Source organism: Morone saxatilis, unplaced genomic scaffold (genome assembly GCF_004916995.1).
Source record: "Morone saxatilis isolate NCDOM2014 unplaced genomic scaffold, NCSU_SB_2.0 Contig18, whole genome shotgun sequence".
NCBI lineage: Eukaryota > Metazoa > Chordata > Actinopteri > Moronidae > Morone > Morone saxatilis.
In genome coordinates, this window is record NW_023339740.1 from 14,061,088 (window position 1) to 14,075,293 (window position 14,206).

Here is a 14,206-nt window from a genome sequence, read left to right on the forward strand (position 1 = left end):
TGCTGCCTCAGGAACAGTCAGAGGATGAGGTACCTGCCATTTCCATTGTTCTTAGACAGCATTATGTTCACATCTGATACAGGAATTAGGATTGGCAGATTTGTTCCAATTTAGACATTTTACTGTTTTTATTTAGTATGACAATAGATTATTGCTATTTGTATAGATATTTGTATAGATTGTTATTTTTATTGATAGGGCTTGTGGTTTGATTCTGCAAAGGTTTGAGACAGTTAGCAGCGACTTGAACAAGGATTAGTTGACAATTTAAAATGGTCTGAAAACTACAGTGCCCAACAGGTATTTAAGGCTATACTACACTATACTTTACTATAGACTTTGTAGTGTGAACTGTTGTTTCATAACAACCTGGGGGTCCTGGAAATTTGGACATTCTGCGGCATACAACAAAGTCAATGACCCTGTACACAAAAGTAAAAAGGAACAATACTGAGTAAGTGAATAAAACCTTTTTCATAAAACTAAACAAAGGATGTAAATAAATGACAGTATCAGTTAGGGTAATGTGTAAGTAAGTGTAAAGGAGCTGAAAAGATTGTCGGGTGTGGGGACCACAACACAGGTTCTATTTGAGGGGATAAGCAACACACAGTAGTAATGAAGTCTGTTACATAAGCCAGCCAATCACCATGCTTCAACCGCTGCTGACTCAGCCATTACTTTGTGAAGTTTAAACCATACAGGTCAGTTAACGGGCAGTAGAAACTGTAGAGGGCAGTGGGCTGATAAGATAACCGGCAGAGCTCTCCAGCATGCTCATGATTGGTGGCTGACACAGTAAACAGAAAATGTTTGATATGGTATCAGTTCAGAAACCCTGTGATATGTAGTTCTTCCTGATGCTGCTTTAGAAGGTTAATAGCTTTAATTTTGCATGTTTGCCAAATGTTTTTCATGTGGATCTGTTTAAGTTGTCATTGTTTTTTGTGATATATTAAAAATAGAAATGTTTTTCATGTGCTTTCCATCAGGCCCTGGAGATTGACTCTGAGGAAAGTAAGAAGGTCAACATAGAAGAAGATGTGGATCAAGATGATATTGTAGACGACTCTGACTCTGACACTTTATAAGTAACAGTACAATAAACTGTTGGTTTAGATTTTAAACTTTTGCATTAGGGTAAAACCCCCATTTGTGCACCAGCTTTTGACGGTTCAAATGCCAATGAGTTTTAGTGTCTTTTTACATCAAAACTCTAAATGTATTGAGCACTGCTTCTCAGTGTGCAGGTATAGGATCAATAATATCAACATATAGTCAGAATTTTTGTATTCACTGCAAGCACATTAAAAAATACATTTATGTACTTTATTGTTTTTATTTTCTGTTGACTATAAATAAACAAATAAAACATGCTGAATAATGAGGTGTTTCCCAGTAGGTTTGGTTTGAAAAAAAATTGTTATATCTTCAAACAACTCTGTCTTTCTTTCTATTTGTTTGCTGAGAAAATAAAATAAAGATTGTTGAGAGATTGTTTTGGTCTGATAAGTCATTCATTATTAAAGATATTTCAAATAGTCCCTATGTCTTTTTTTTAGACATGAAATACATTAATATATACAAGTAAACATCAGCTTGACAAAAATATATAATATATAAATTAAGAATGAAAAAACTCTTTACGAAATTGTAAATTATTAAATTATTTTTTATTTAGAGGCCATCACTATTCCAGGTATTGTGTGTGATAAACAGAGAGGTTTATTAAGTGTCCTTTTCTCATTGTTTTTTTTCCATAATTACACTTTTACAATGACAAAAAATAATGTTTGAACATGTGAAAACACTGACTTCCATGTATTTTAATTTTTTTTTTTTTTTTAAAGGGCAAAAACTAATTGAGCTTGGGAAAAGCACCCCACTGTACCCAGACGAAACACTGAGATCTTTGTTCCTGGAAAATCCCATAATGAGGGACAGCAACAATAAGCGTAAGCTTTAAATGAAGGCAAGAAATCTCTGATACTCTGAAGCCCTGGAGACTCATTTGTGAACACGTAAAACAAAATTTGAAAGATGACTTAAACGATTAGTACACAGAAGCGAAGAGTTGTTACAAGTGAAATTCAAGAAAAATGTTTGCGTGACATTGTAATAAAGCAGACCAAAACCAAGAGCAACATCGAAGCATGAGTCTTTTATTTATTGCTTGAGTCAAGTAGTCATCTGCAGAAGTTTCCAAAAACTCCTATTTCTAGTTTAAAAATCATACCAGCTTTTAAACGCATGCTTCTCAGTTGTGACAAATCCTTTTAGCAGGGTTATAAGAGGGCTTATATTGATGATGCATTATGTCATAAATAGGACACACAGACATCCTCTATGAGCTCAATGTGTTAGTTGTGTCTTTTATCTAGGCTAACAACTTTCTATTTCAATATACAGCAGCATGTCTTTTTATTTGTTTACCTAACTGTTATTTAACAAGAAAAGACCCATTTAAGATAAGAAATATATATGTTTTCAGTGTCCTAGTTTCAGACAAGCAACATAAGGCAGTTAATACAAAAACATTGTGTATCACAACAATAAACATAACTAAATTGAATGACCCTTTATAGAATGCTGCTTTTATAACCTTTAATCCCAAATTGCCAATAAATCAAACTGGCAACAAGCTTGGCCACTCAGCCACATCTGTCCCCTCGAGAGCTCGTGGTAAGGAGATTGCAAAAAGAAGTGAAATTCTTGGGTGTTGAAAGAAAAATCCACCATACAGCAGTTAACATATATTATTCCAAGCTATTTAGACACTAAAGTCAACATTTCTAAACTGACATCTCCCTAAACTGGAACTTTGCTGGTCCACATACCCCAGTATGTAAGTAAGTTTTTCCATTACTCACTTCTGTCCCTAGATGACCTCATGACTAAAACCTGTCCCTCAAAACAGACTTGTTGTTGTGCACATAAATTAAGGTTGAGGGTGGATTTTTCCTCATGGTGCCCCCTGTGGTTGGCAAGGTCTTTAAAATATTCCAGCATATTCTACATTTTGACACATAGCCCAGTAACCAGATTCAGGTATGTAGATACTGACACATACCTGTATCTGGCTGTTTAAGTCTACACTTTAAAGATTTAAAAATAACTAAGAAAATACTAATTGAGGTTCAGTTCTGTTCAAACAGAGTCAGGATGGTCCTATTGTGCATGTTGGCTCGCTGGAAAGGCTGCCCCACTAAATGGAACCGAAGTATGGAATAAAGTGAGAAATAGGCAATGCAGCAACCATCAGCACTGCCTAGTTCCACAGTTTGATCTGCGTTTTGTGTGGTGCGCTGGACAGACTCACTGAGAACGACTTGTCAATCAAAATGAAGCCACGCCATTAAGCATACCCTGTTTTATCCTCTATTGTACTCTAAATGTGACCATAATTTACTAAATGAACATCATGGAAGAAGACTTGAAATTAGTGGTAGACCATAAACTCATTAGAAAAACCATTTACTGAGGTAATACATCAAGTGACAAGTAGGTTCAATTCCCCATAAGACTCAATACTATCGGACATCATTTTTGCAGCCTATGGAGCTTCTCCATGCTGACCATTAGAAAGAATGCAGGTTTATCAAAGACCCAGAAGCTCTGTCCACTTTAACTGTATACTACCAATGTCCAGAGCTGATAGCAGAGCTCTAACCCAATTAAACTGAAAATAATTTAGACTCAACTCAGATCCTTGGTCACAAACTGAGTGGTCCAGGAAGGATCTTTACTAAGGGAGTGATATGACTGTAGCTGTGTACCCATCAGCTTGTTTTGGTAGTCTTCTACCCACTTTTTGCCAAAAATGGACTAATGCAGCTTTAAGGCAGGCATAGAAACTGCCAGCCTGGCATCACCACACTAATTCACAAATGGAAATGATAGAAAATGAAACATCATGAGCTCGGCACGATTCGTCTGGTTTCCGGGCTAATTAACTGCCCAAACTGATGGCTTCAAACATACTGTACCAAATAAAGCTTTACTAGATCTATCACACCACTGATTCTGTCCAGACATGTTCTTAAAACTAGTGCTGAGCTTACAAATATGTCTCAAATCCACTGGATTCGCTGCATATTTCGTCCCTAATGAATTTCCATAGTTTGAAGAACTCGAGGTCGGCAGGACTTTGCAATCCTGGTTGAACAAAACATTTAATGTTTGACTCCACAGTTCCTAAAGGCGTCACTAAAACAGTCTGACAGCACCGACATTCTTTAGAGAAGTGCTTAATATCACTTTCAGAGCACATGAACCAGTGAAAGAACAAAGTATTGGAAATAAATCACCGCTTTTTGTTGCACTTTCTTTATGCTCAGCCTTATGGGTCGAACCATAATGAAAAGAGGGGGGGGTAGCTTCAATAAACGTGTATGCTATTATCACTAACTAAGATTTACACTGTTGAAAAGAAGTCGTATGTATTAATCGTTGTTAATCGTATATATGAAGGTTTAACATTTTGACGGTGTGATTAATAAACGCAAAGCAGTCGTTTTGTAAAAAAAAAAAGAAAAAATCCATTTACGCCTCCCCCCGCTCTGTGTGCGAGAATGGTCTATCCAGGAAGCATGTTCCACTGTTTGGGGAAATACCATAAACAAACTGTCTTTCCTGTCAACTTGAACGAGTGTTTCTTCTTTCGTGGCAGGTTATTGCGACCGTGACAAACAAAAAATCCACACTGTCTCTTCAGGACTCGCGTTTTTGTGTGTGTGTGTGTGCTAGCGTCTGAATCTGCTGCTCTCGGTGTATGTGACCGGGAGGGAGGACGTTGGGGCTGACACACTGTGAGACTGTTAGCTGTGCCGCTTTGAGAGAGAGACAGAAACCATGTCTGATATAATCCTGGTGCTCCTGTTGCTCGTGCTCCTGCTGTGTTTGGTTGTGACTGTCGGGGGTTTCCTGCTCTACTCGGGACTCCTGTCGGACGTGATAATAAAGACCGGGCCACCTCCTGTCAGAAATGTTACCATAGCTTATAAATTCAGAGAGGGATCGTACAAGGAGTGCGGTGCAGCCTACACAGAGAGCTGCAGCATTGGGCCAAAGCTGAGCTCCATCGGTGTCTTCTACGATGACCCCAAGCAGGTGAGACCCCAGAAAGCAGCAGAGACCCCAGAAAGCAGCACCTGTTAGTCTAACTACACGGTGGAGCTCGTGACATAACCACAAAAACCCCCAGTGTACTTTGTGTCCTGATAAGATGTTACAGTTAGTGAGATATGCGTTGTTTGACCTGGACAGGGTCTTTAAAGGTTGATGTTATGTGTTTAAAACTTATCTATGAGGTGTGATTGTTTATGTAGTAAACTTAACAACAGTCCTGACATAATGTCTGCGAGATATGAAAGTAATTAGGTCTATAAAAGATAATAAAATTCACAAGGTTTTAAAGAGCCCAGTGTGGTATGTCCTTTTGTCCAGGCAACTGTCCATGCACTGCCATATGCTGACAAAAAAAGCAGCAAATTACACTTGAGAACCTGAAACCAGCAGATGTTTTGCATTTTAGCTTTAAATTTAACGAAACTACTACTAAACAAATCAAAATTGTTGCTGACTGATTACCTTTCCACCAACTAACTGATCACAAACCAATCATTTACCTTAAAAAAAACCGTCTAAAGGTCTTTGATTAGTTACATGAACTGATGCAATATGGTGTAATTCAGAAGGCATGGCTGAAGGGGTTAAATGAACAAGCAGCCTTTTGAAGGAACTGAATGATGAAACCAGTCAGCTGTTCAATGCCACGTTGCTCTGTTGATATTTTTTCCCCTCTCATCTGTGCTTCCAGAGTGCTTCAGCATTTGTCAGTTCCTGACTCAGAGATGGCAACCAGACTTTACACTAGAAGAGCAAACGCAACCTCTTCACGTTTGTCTGAAAAGAGAGCTGCTAGATGTCTGGAAAAGCAGGCTTTTGTCTGGTCTGAGTGGTTATGAAATTACAGTCGCGGTCCAGATGTGAGAAGCAATGAATGTCCCTTTGTCATCCTGAGCGTAATCCCAAACCAAGTTTTGTATAAATAGGTCATTCCTCTGCTAAAAATCTGCGGTTATCTCCTGCTTTCATGTTGCATTTCGCCGTTCATCACGAGTTGTGTTCTTAGTCAACAAGAACTGTCTACACAACAGCTGCTTGTTATACGGGAATGCTCTTTGAGTTCCCAGCTGATACAGGAAAAGTACACACACACATATGCAGCAATTTCTCAAAGGCCCGAATATAACCTATTTATGGCTTATTCCCTGACTCAAACAACAAAACTAACCGTGCGGTGTGGTTTGCTCTTTGATTACCTTATTGTGTCAGTTCTGCTGTCATTTGAGTGCTGAACTTGTTACGGTTGAGTGAGTCAAGCCATCTGACAAACAGTACAACAAAATATGGGCTGTTAAACACGTCAGCCAAAAGTGTACAGTAACCTAGTCCCGGGAGTTGACATGGGGACAGTGGTGTGGTGGCCTAGTTAGTGTTATTATAAGACTGTTGTGTTTAATGGTTTCTGACACTTAATATATGATCACTGGGTGTCTCTTACTGGGAGATGCAGCGTTCAGCCATGCCACTGAGCCAAATCGCAATTTAGTATTGCTTTGTGAAATAAAGAACGTGGCAGCACTTTGGGTTTGCCTTTCTGCTTACCTCCGCCAGTTTGTCTGTAGCACGCTGTCCTTTTTTTAAGTAAAGGCTTTTAGTGGAAACCCTGACTGCGAGTCATACCAGTGGAAACTTGTGGCAAGAGGCTTTTAAAACTTTTCTGCTGGTGTCGGAATTTGTGGAGAGTCTGGATCATAAGGTTCATGAGGCAGAGACATTTCTATATGAATCCCATGACTCTGAGGTTGGTGTCTGTTTTGACATGATCCGAAGGTGTATGGACCTCTGACTTCCTTCTGAAGAGAAATTAGACATCACAGAAATAAATCAAGTAGAAAAATAGTATTAACTTAACTGATTCAAAGTTTAGGAGTGCAAACTGCACATGTTCAATCTCTCAAAAACCTCTGACTTATAGAACTGGGAACAGCCAGAAAAGCTTGGTCCACTGACTCAGAGAATAAGTACCCAGTCATTCTCATAGTTAAACATTTGTACATGTAATAATAAATGGCTTATCCAGTAGAAAGCTTTACATTATTGACTGGCTCTGTAATCATAGCTGTTTGCTGTTTTCAGTGTGTTATTTTGTGAGAAGATGTTGCCCCTCTTAGTTTAAAGGCCAAGGGTCTGTTTAGTCACCACCAACCACAAAAGTAAACTAAAAATGAGAGAGGTGGCTGAGACAGAATTTCCTGTTAATAGTAATACTTGTGTTTATGTGACTGCATGTCCTAAAGTCTAACATAATGTTCAACTATCCTTACTAGTTTGTAATGCTGCAGTTTTTTTATTTGGTTTTTACTTATCCTGTTTATAGTTGTATATAGTTGTTATAGTAGTTTTTTTTACCGATACAGCCTGAGTACTTTTCAAAACGCTATATAAAATAAATGCATTATTATTATTATTATTATTATTATTATTATTATTATTGTTAGTGATTTACAGTGGATTTTGCAACTGGCTGTGTTTAGATTTGACCACAAATTTTAAGGGGTGGTTTTCATCCAATATAAGCAGCAGCTAGCTCTTTTCACCATGCTACCATATCCTTAAGTCTTCCATATCTCCATCCTCTGTATCCATAGTTGTTCTACCAGAGCTGAATATTTATCTAAATGATTATAAAATTAATGCCATCTCGCTTTCATGGCGGAGACACACAGGCTGGTTTAAATTCTGCATGTAGGAATGGAATAAATTGTGTCTCTTATTGTTGGGAGCACACCCGGTCTCAGAGATGCAGTCTTAAGCCATAATCACCTTCTTTAAGAGGGAACCATGCAGTTGACTGTTTATTAAATTTAGAAGGCACAGACAAGGATTTATAAACCACTAAAACTCTTCTAACATTTTTGAGGTTGCATTTGAATATGTATTCAGAAAACATTGTTAAATATTGAGCACCCTATACTGAACTTTGTAAGCCTTTTTGCCTCTTACTGCACACTACAGCCACTAGATGGCAGTGTTAGCATTGAAAGTGAGTTTTGTGGGAGGTGGGTGCATCCTCAAAACCACATTGATCTTTATACTTAATTCATTACCATGGTATAAGTAGTGTGATTCAGCCTCCTATAATTCATTCACCAAAAATTATCATCATATTAAAATAACATTTCAAACCTACACAAGTGGCTTTAGAGTAATTGGCCACTGTGACACCACTACTCAGTTGCTTTTCATGCCAGGTTCTGTAGTATAACTGGTTTTCAACAAATTTGAGTCATTTGCATTTACCCTGCATTTAAGCTCTAATATAGTCCCTATTTTATGATGAAAACAAGCAGGAGTCTGTGTCCTGCAGACCAGCATTCAAGTCAAACTACACCAACGGATCAAATGAATCACATAACGTGGAACGTTGCTGTTATAGTGACTGAATCTACTGTATGTTTGGACAGTTGTGGAATCTGTTTGATTTCACTGGCCTGCTCTGGTAAAGGTTGGTGGTTGACATCCTCACCTCAGTAAGCCGAGGCACTTGAGGCAACACCAATTAGCACTAAATCGAGCTGCTCTTCTTTGTGCCTCTTGCTTGTGTATGTCCATTCATGCATGTGTGTGTTTGCATGTATGCTTATAATTGCCATCACTTATTATCAAAAAAGCCTGAGGGATTGAACAATTTAGCAGTTTCCACTTAAAACTCACCAAAACAATTCAAGGCAGAGATGCCGCGGGCTCTGCTGTAATGGGGCTTTGACATGAGCATTGAACAAATCCCAGACTGGACAGAGTACAATCTAAATCATTGAATTCCTGGGTTGTAGCCCTTTGTTGTGTTGTAGAATGGCAAGGAGAAATAATTTCCATCAGCGGGTCTGCAAGGAATCTCAAGAGCAAAATTCATTAATAGGAGTGGGCAGCAGTGAATGCTCAGAGGCCTGTGTGTGTGTGTGTAAAAGCTATGCTAGGGCCTTCAGCATTGGCATGGAGCACATAAAGATATATGTAATTTTATTGTCGAGATAGAAGTAGTAGCTTGTATAAATTGTATAAATGTCCTTTTATTTAACCATTCATCAGTGGATATGATCAAAGCCTGTCTATAGTTGGTAGATCTCCACAGCAAATGCACTGATGATTGTATCGTGGCTTAACTAGAGCTGCTGTTTGATTCAACCTCTGATCTAGTGAATTCCCACCTCGTCCTAGCTTCTGAAGCAAACCCACTCATGGCTCCCCATGACAAGCAGGAGAAAATGAAATGTCACGTGTAGACGGGTATGGGAGTGGCAGTGAGAGATGAGGCGAGGTGTGGGACTGCCTTGGAAGAAGGGTCTAAATTGGTAGGAGTCTGACTCACCTTGAGAGCCTCGCAGTGCTCCAATTCATCAATCGGAATTTCAGATCAGAGTGCCGAGCATCGCCGCACTCCCAGTCAAATTTATTAGCATTTTACTGCTGCTTGTCTGTCTGTCGACAGCAACAACATGAAAGGGGGGCTTCTGGCAAGGAGTAACCGCTTTTAAAGGTGGATATGAAATGAGAAATGAATACGCTCATACTCTGAAGTCTAGTCCCACAGGTCTTCAAGTCAATATTATGCAAGATTGTGGACATGCTGGCTCTCCCTATAGTAAAGCACCCCATTAATGTTTATGGACATCTCTACAGTGAGTGAGATACTGCAAAAACCAGCAGACAGAAATCCAGACAGAATCTACTAAATGGGGAGCTGCTTTTTTATTCCACAACGCAACTATTGAGTTTATTTTTAGGATGCCATTTTGATCCATTTTCACAAACTGGAGAGAGAAAGCCATTACTCTACAAGCTGACATGTTACGATTAGTCAGTGAAACAAGATGGTGAGGAATGCCTTTAAATCTTCTGCGCCATCAATCCAGTGACATGCATTGGCTCTTCACCCTGTGTTATGATGCGCAGGATATTAGATTACACAGCCGAATATTTATCAGAGCAGCTTACAGAGAGCAAGGAGGTGGAGAAAGAGAGTTGAACATTTGTAGCGAAGGAAGTAAGCCTATGCAGAGGAGGGAGGAATTGATTCATATCTCCTATTAGAGAAGATTATCTCTCTGCTCTGTGACATCTGGCTGGAGGAGTGCCACACTGTGTCCAGCTGGCCAAGGAGTGGTGAACCAGCTCAACAACTGTGGCGAAGGAAAACTGTGTCCTGCCTCCAGCAGGCTGCTTATCCTCGCCAGTAATTATACATGCCAGAACTCCCAGGATGCCATGTGTAATTACCAGCTAAGTCTGAGCACAGCCTAAAGGCACCGAGCTGCACTTGGTGAAAGAGAGAGGCAGAAAAAAAAAAGAAAAAGATTTCCACTGGCTCCTGACTCAAGGGGCCATTGGGGCCCACGCCTTGTCACTGCAGCAGATATATAATCTGATTTGGGTGCTTTAGGCCCCTTCCAAAGGACGACATATTGATGTTTATAGGTTGAATAAGTCTTAATTTTATGGCATATTCAAGTGGTGTAATATTATATCAGTCAGTGTGATGACTGTTTTTTTCTTTGTACCCAAATTGTAAAATGACCCTTAATGTTTCCTTGCTAAATCAATTTGCTTTAACTGCATCTGTTTGGGTAAGCATACTTGCTTCAATGTAATTGCTGCTCCATTAATACAGCTGCAAACAGCCCATCACAGTATACCTGTGGCCCCAGTGCTGTGCAGCCCCATTAGTTTCAATTTCCTTCCTGGTGACTTTGTCTCTGCTGCCTCGTCTGCCTGTAGGGGGCCGAATGGCTTCCAATCAGCTGAGACAGGTTATCGCTCTGACACACTGAGGCGAAAGGCAGCTCTTGTTGAGAGATTGCTTATCCCATAGTCTTCTGTTCTTCTTGCTCTGCATGTGTCAGGTTATTTGCTTGTTCTTGGAAGTGCCTTAAAGACCATCTGTCTCGGTGTTCCAGATATAGAAAGGAAATGATACCGTGAACCACTGAACAGAGAAAGAGAGAGCTCTCCAGCAAAGGCAGTGATGTGTATTGTGTGTGTGTGTGTGATACATTTACCCGACACAATTGGACGGTAGATGAAATAAGATTTTTTTGCCCGCTGTTACGTGGTGTTCACAAACTTGCTGTGTTTTTTTTATGAATGCTGCATTTGCTGTTTGCCCTGCTTCGCTGGAGACGCTGATGTAAAGATGGTGTAGAGGTCCAGAGAGGCTCCAAATTTGCAGATTTATTGACTGCAATGGAGTGAAGGACCCTTGTACAATCGCAGCCTCTTAACTCCATTCTGGCATAATGGTGAACTCAGTGTGCCAACAGGAGCATGAAGGGCAAGTCTGATGTTTTGCTCTCAAGCTTTAGGTTTTTCATTTTCAATGACACTTAGCTGTTCAATTGCATATTAGAAAGCAACCTGTAAAACCAAACTAAGAGTAATTTAAATATTTATTTGAACGTCTTGTTTTCTGCTTCACAGCAGAGCATTTATGTTGTCTTTACATGGTTTTTTTGGTCGTTTACAAAGAGCTGATGCGATATGCTCTTTCAGTGTTAATCTCTCCCACTCTGCTAATTTAGCTTTGCATTTTGTTGAGCAGTTGCTTGGCAGTTGTGTTTTAATGAGCATGGTAATGGTCAGGCAGATCATGGTCAGGCAGATCATGGTATGCCCATTATTATCTCTGCCTTTAAGCTACAGTAAGATGGAGAGTTGGCTGCTAGCCTCGTTGGTCCCTGTCCTTCTAAACCTGCTCACTCTTCAGAAATGACCAATTGTAAACAGGGCCACTGCTCCAAGCAATGCATCTCAAGTGGTGATGGCCAGGAGGAAAGATGAAGAGAGTAAATCCTCATTACGTGTCTGCTAATAAAGAATTACCTCTGTCAGCCATACCTTTTTATTGTTTGAGAGCCCTCATCCATCAAAAAAGGTCGTTGTAGCCTCAAGCAAAGAATTGCTTTTGAAATTACTTTCTCTCCCAACAGGTCCTTGGAGACCTGGCTTAGGGGAATCAAGCAGAGAAGGCAATGGCAACATTTGTGAGGGGAAGCCATCTTAGAGTCCCATGGGCCACAAGCGCTACCAAAGTTGGCTGTATATGTATTCCCCCCCCCCCCCCGTGTTAACAAGCTTGCAATGCACAGCATAGGGAAATTTGGGAATGAATGTTTACTGTACATTAAATAAGCAGAGACATATTCAGATGAAGTTAAACATTTCTGTAGATCTTGGCAGATAGCTTCATTGCACTTTTGGAGGAGTTTACACGTCACTGTTAACTGAATTGGTTTTCTGCAGCTTGGCACAGAAACATGATATGTCAGTGTTCAGTTTCAGAGGTAAAAGCTCCAGAGTCTTCCCATTATCTGACTCTCTGCTTCTCACTCCGACCAATCAAAAGCCACAGTCGGCTTTCCTCAGCTACCTGTGAGAAATGGAATCGCATGCTGTCTTTTAAAACACTGCTTTGGCAGTGGATGACTGTTGGAGTGCTGCTGCCCAGCTTGGACAGCATCTGAAAATTTCTACCTTTTGTGCTGTTAGAAATTTCAGACACAAACAAAGCAACTTTGGTGTGGAAGACGAGATAAGTCAAGTACAAGGAGTGGTGTTCCTCTCTTTCCTAATTGCCTCTGGTCTCTAGGGTGTGTTATCTGGAGGGAAGCAGAGATGAGATGCAGTCAGAGCTGCTGTTTGTTCTTGCCACTGTGTGGGATGTGAATGATAGCTAGAGCCCTGAATGATATCATTAGTGAACTACTGGTTTGGCTAACACACTCTAGTCTATCAGTGCGGAGAGCATGAGGGATAGCGAGATGGTGAGATACTGAAGCAAGACTGTGGGTGGACAGTTGTTATCCCCTCTGTGTTTGAATGGTTATTGTTGCATCTTATCATAGACCCCCAGTGTTGACAAGGAGTAGCTCTGTACATCAGACTTGTTGACAGCCCATACGTTTGATGCATTCATGTGGGAAATAGGGCAGGGCAGAGCAACCCCTGCACACAAATCCATTTAGATGAGAACGTATAAATTACAGTTCCATTGTAAAGAAAAAATAAAGGCCAAAAAACAAAGGTCTTAAGCATTTATATTAATATGGCATATAGGGCTGGATGATAATTCAGTGTTAATATAGTAATTATATGATCATTTTGCGTTATTGTTTTACAAAATGATGTTGTCCAAACTAATGATTCAGGGCTAAATGTGATTCAAAACATTTCTTATTTTGATTTATTTAGGGCTGTAGTCAACCAAAAAGACTGAAATTATACCTAAATATCATTTATAAATAAATCTGCCACAGTGCACTGAGAACACTCTGTCTGGTAGCTGCTGGGTGCAAATCAAGGTTACACAATATTGCCAAGCAAATGAATATTTCTTTTTCACATATCGTTACCTTCATGCCATGTCTATCAAGTACAGAAGAGCTGTGTTTATCCACTCAGCTCTATAGTCCTCTGATGCTGGGGACTGATGGAGCGATTTTTGTTGGTTATTTGACATTTGTGTCAATTAGTTGGGAGCTGAGTAAATGTTGTGTAAGTTAAGCCCTGCAGTCTTAACCGAGTTCAAGTTGTGAAAATGAGGGTGTTTTGACTTCATTATAGGGTCTTATCGCTTATTAAACTAATTTCAAACAGAACCACATTTGTTAAGTAAAATATATTTGAATATTATATTTGTACATACAATACAATGTTATTTCTAACAATATAGCCTATCACTCAAAAGTAGTATACATCAGGACAGCACATGTCCCTCCCACCCCTGAAAATAATGGATTAAGAAACACCTTTCTCCTTATGAACGTAACACCAGCGACTGTCCGACCAACGGACAAGAACATATCGACCAACCAATCGACCAACCGACCAGCAGGGGTCAGCCCGAGATTTATTCAAGTTAATGTTTTACCTGAAGAGTTTTGTTAAATGTAATGCATAACTCTGGGGAGTCCATTGCAGTTTGATTATTTTATACATGATTTTGCATACATTTGACATATGATGAATATACACCGATCAGCCATAACATTATGAGCACTGACAGGTGAAGTGAATAACACTGATTATCTGGTTATCATGGCACCTGTCAGTGGGTGGGATATATTAGGCAGCAAGTAAACATTTT

The 14,206-nt window shown here is 39.7% G+C and overlaps 1 protein-coding gene across 1 annotated transcript in view; it reads left to right on the forward strand.

Moving 5' to 3' along the window:
* Positions 1–4,593: 4,593 nt before the first annotated feature.
* The window catches only part of tex264a (testis expressed 264, ER-phagy receptor a), a 65,244-nt gene continuing 55,631 nt past the window's right edge, over positions 4,594–14,206 (forward strand). The window contains exon 1 of the mRNA XM_035662329.1: positions 4,594–5,109. Within this exon, the coding sequence (XP_035518222.1) occupies positions 4,852–5,109 (258 nt within the window). The 5' untranslated portion in view covers positions 4,594–4,851. The remainder of the gene's footprint in view (positions 5,110–14,206) is intronic.